This window comes from Cariama cristata, unplaced genomic scaffold (assembly GCF_000690535.1).
Source record: "Cariama cristata isolate BGI_N322 unplaced genomic scaffold, ASM69053v1 Scaffold37527, whole genome shotgun sequence".
Classification (NCBI taxonomy): domain Eukaryota; kingdom Metazoa; phylum Chordata; class Aves; order Cariamiformes; family Cariamidae; genus Cariama; species Cariama cristata.
The window spans coordinates 1-1805 of NW_009627829.1; the positions used below are offsets into that span (position 1 = coordinate 1).

The 1805-nt window shown below is 57.8% G+C and overlaps 1 protein-coding gene across 1 annotated transcript; it reads left to right on the top strand.

Moving 5' to 3' along the window:
• Window positions 1–4: 4 nt before the first annotated feature.
• Window positions 5–1346, top strand: SCAMP3 (secretory carrier membrane protein 3; the record flags this gene model as incomplete). Its single annotated transcript, XM_009704566.1, has 5 exons — window positions 5–110; window positions 304–463; window positions 727–828; window positions 938–1055; window positions 1200–1346. Coding segments are annotated over 5 exons (633 nt in total), but the record flags the coding sequence as incomplete, so codon positions are not given.
• Window positions 1347–1805: the final 459 nt, after the last annotated feature.

Genomic DNA, 1805 nt, shown 5'->3' on the forward strand with positions numbered 1-1805 from the left:
CCCGTTGCCGTCCTTCTGCCCAGTGAAGCCTTGCTTCTACCAGGACATCCCCGTAGAGATCCCTGCTGACTTCCAGAAGACGGTTTCTACCATGTATTACCTCTGGATGGGTGAGTCTCTGGGGGAAATCTAAGGTCAGATCCTGCGGGGAGGTAGAGGAACAAGTGTCCTGTGTGCAAGTGAATGCTGCTGCTCTGGAGAAGTTGCAATTAACATGTGGTGCCCAGGTCTGGGGGGCTGAGCCCTTGGTGCGGGGAGGGGGGAGCCTCGCTCGAGTTGCCTGACTGATGTCCTCTCTCTTAGCCAGCACCATTGCTCTCTTCCTGAACTTCTTGTCTTCGCTGGCCTGGTTCTGTGTGGAGCCCTCGTCCGGTTCTGGGTTCGGCCTCTCCATTCTCTGGGCTCTCCTCTACACACCCTGCTCCTTTGTCTGCTGGTATAGACCGATGTACAAAGCTTTCAGGTGTGTATCTGCTTTAGCTCTCAGGCTGGCAAAGCAGCGGGGTGGGGTGGCTGCATGGCTGGTGCTTGAAGCTGGGAAGATTGGGCTGCTCGGCTGAACAGGCCCAAGTGCGGCACCGATGGTGTCCCAGCTCCTTGTGGCCTTTGGGTCTGGGGGATGTGGTGATTTTGCACTGAGCTTTCTGTTCTCCTTGTGTCCCCTGCTTTAAGGAAGGTTTGAGAGTTCTTTTCTGTGGCCTAACCTCACCTGTCTCTTTCTCCCAGGAGTGACAGTTCGTTCAACTTCTTTGTCTTCTTCTTCGTCTTCTTTGCCCAGAACGTGATGTACGTGCTGCAGGCAATTGGCATACCAAACTGGGGATTCAGGTGTGTGTGGTGCTGAACCCCAGGGAGCCCTGGCCGGCCAAGTACCCCAGAAAGGGAGGAAGTGGGTGGGGAAGAGGGAACCTATGGGCAACCGCCTCTTCTTTTGCAGCGGCTGGATATTGAGTCTGATAGCGCTGCGGAAGAACACAGCCGTGGCTGTGATGATGATCCTGGTGTCCTTGTTCTTCACAGCAGTGGCTGTGCTAGGCATCATTATGCTGAAAAAGGTGAGTTTGGATCGAACCTTGGGGCCAGGGCGCCCCTTTGCGAGGATGAGGGTGGGTTTTGGGAGGTGCAGGGGTACGGCACTGTTCATTGGGGGCCCGGAACAAGGCTGGTGCCTTGACTCCGAGCTTGCTCCTCTCTTCTAGATCCACTCTCTGTACCGCCGGACAGGCGCCAGCTTCCAGAAAGCGCAGGAGGAGTTTGCTGCGGGGGTCTTCTCCAACCAAGCGGTGCGCACTGCGGCGGCCAACGCTGCTGCGGGTGCTGCCACCAATGCCTTCCGGGCGCCCTAGCTGGGCGGGGCGGGGGCTCCGGCTTCTCACGTGGGCTCTTTCTAAGGAAGAGGAAATCCAAGTTGCACTTTCATTGGATCCCCGTGTGTCTGCATCAGCTGTCAGAGGCTGCCTCATCCCAGCTTGGAAGTGCTGGTGCCTGAATAGTCTGCTGCTCTAACCCCTTTCCTCACCGATGGAGGCTGTTCTGGTTTGTACTGGTCCCCTCCCCTCAGTGGACCAGGGAAGGAGTGGGATGAGAGGTGCTGTGGCCTTCCAGCACCAGCTGCTGGGGGCAGGAGCCCGCTCCAGACGTGTGACAGGGACTGAAATGGCTGCTCACCTTCCCTAGGCTCTCCTGTTTCCCCACCTGGTGATGCCACTTGTGTGCCCTGGGTCGTGAAGGATTTCCCCCCTTGTGCGCAGTCCCAGGGGGTGCAGGGGCCAGCTCTTCCCTGGAGGCTTTTGCCTACCTTCCCT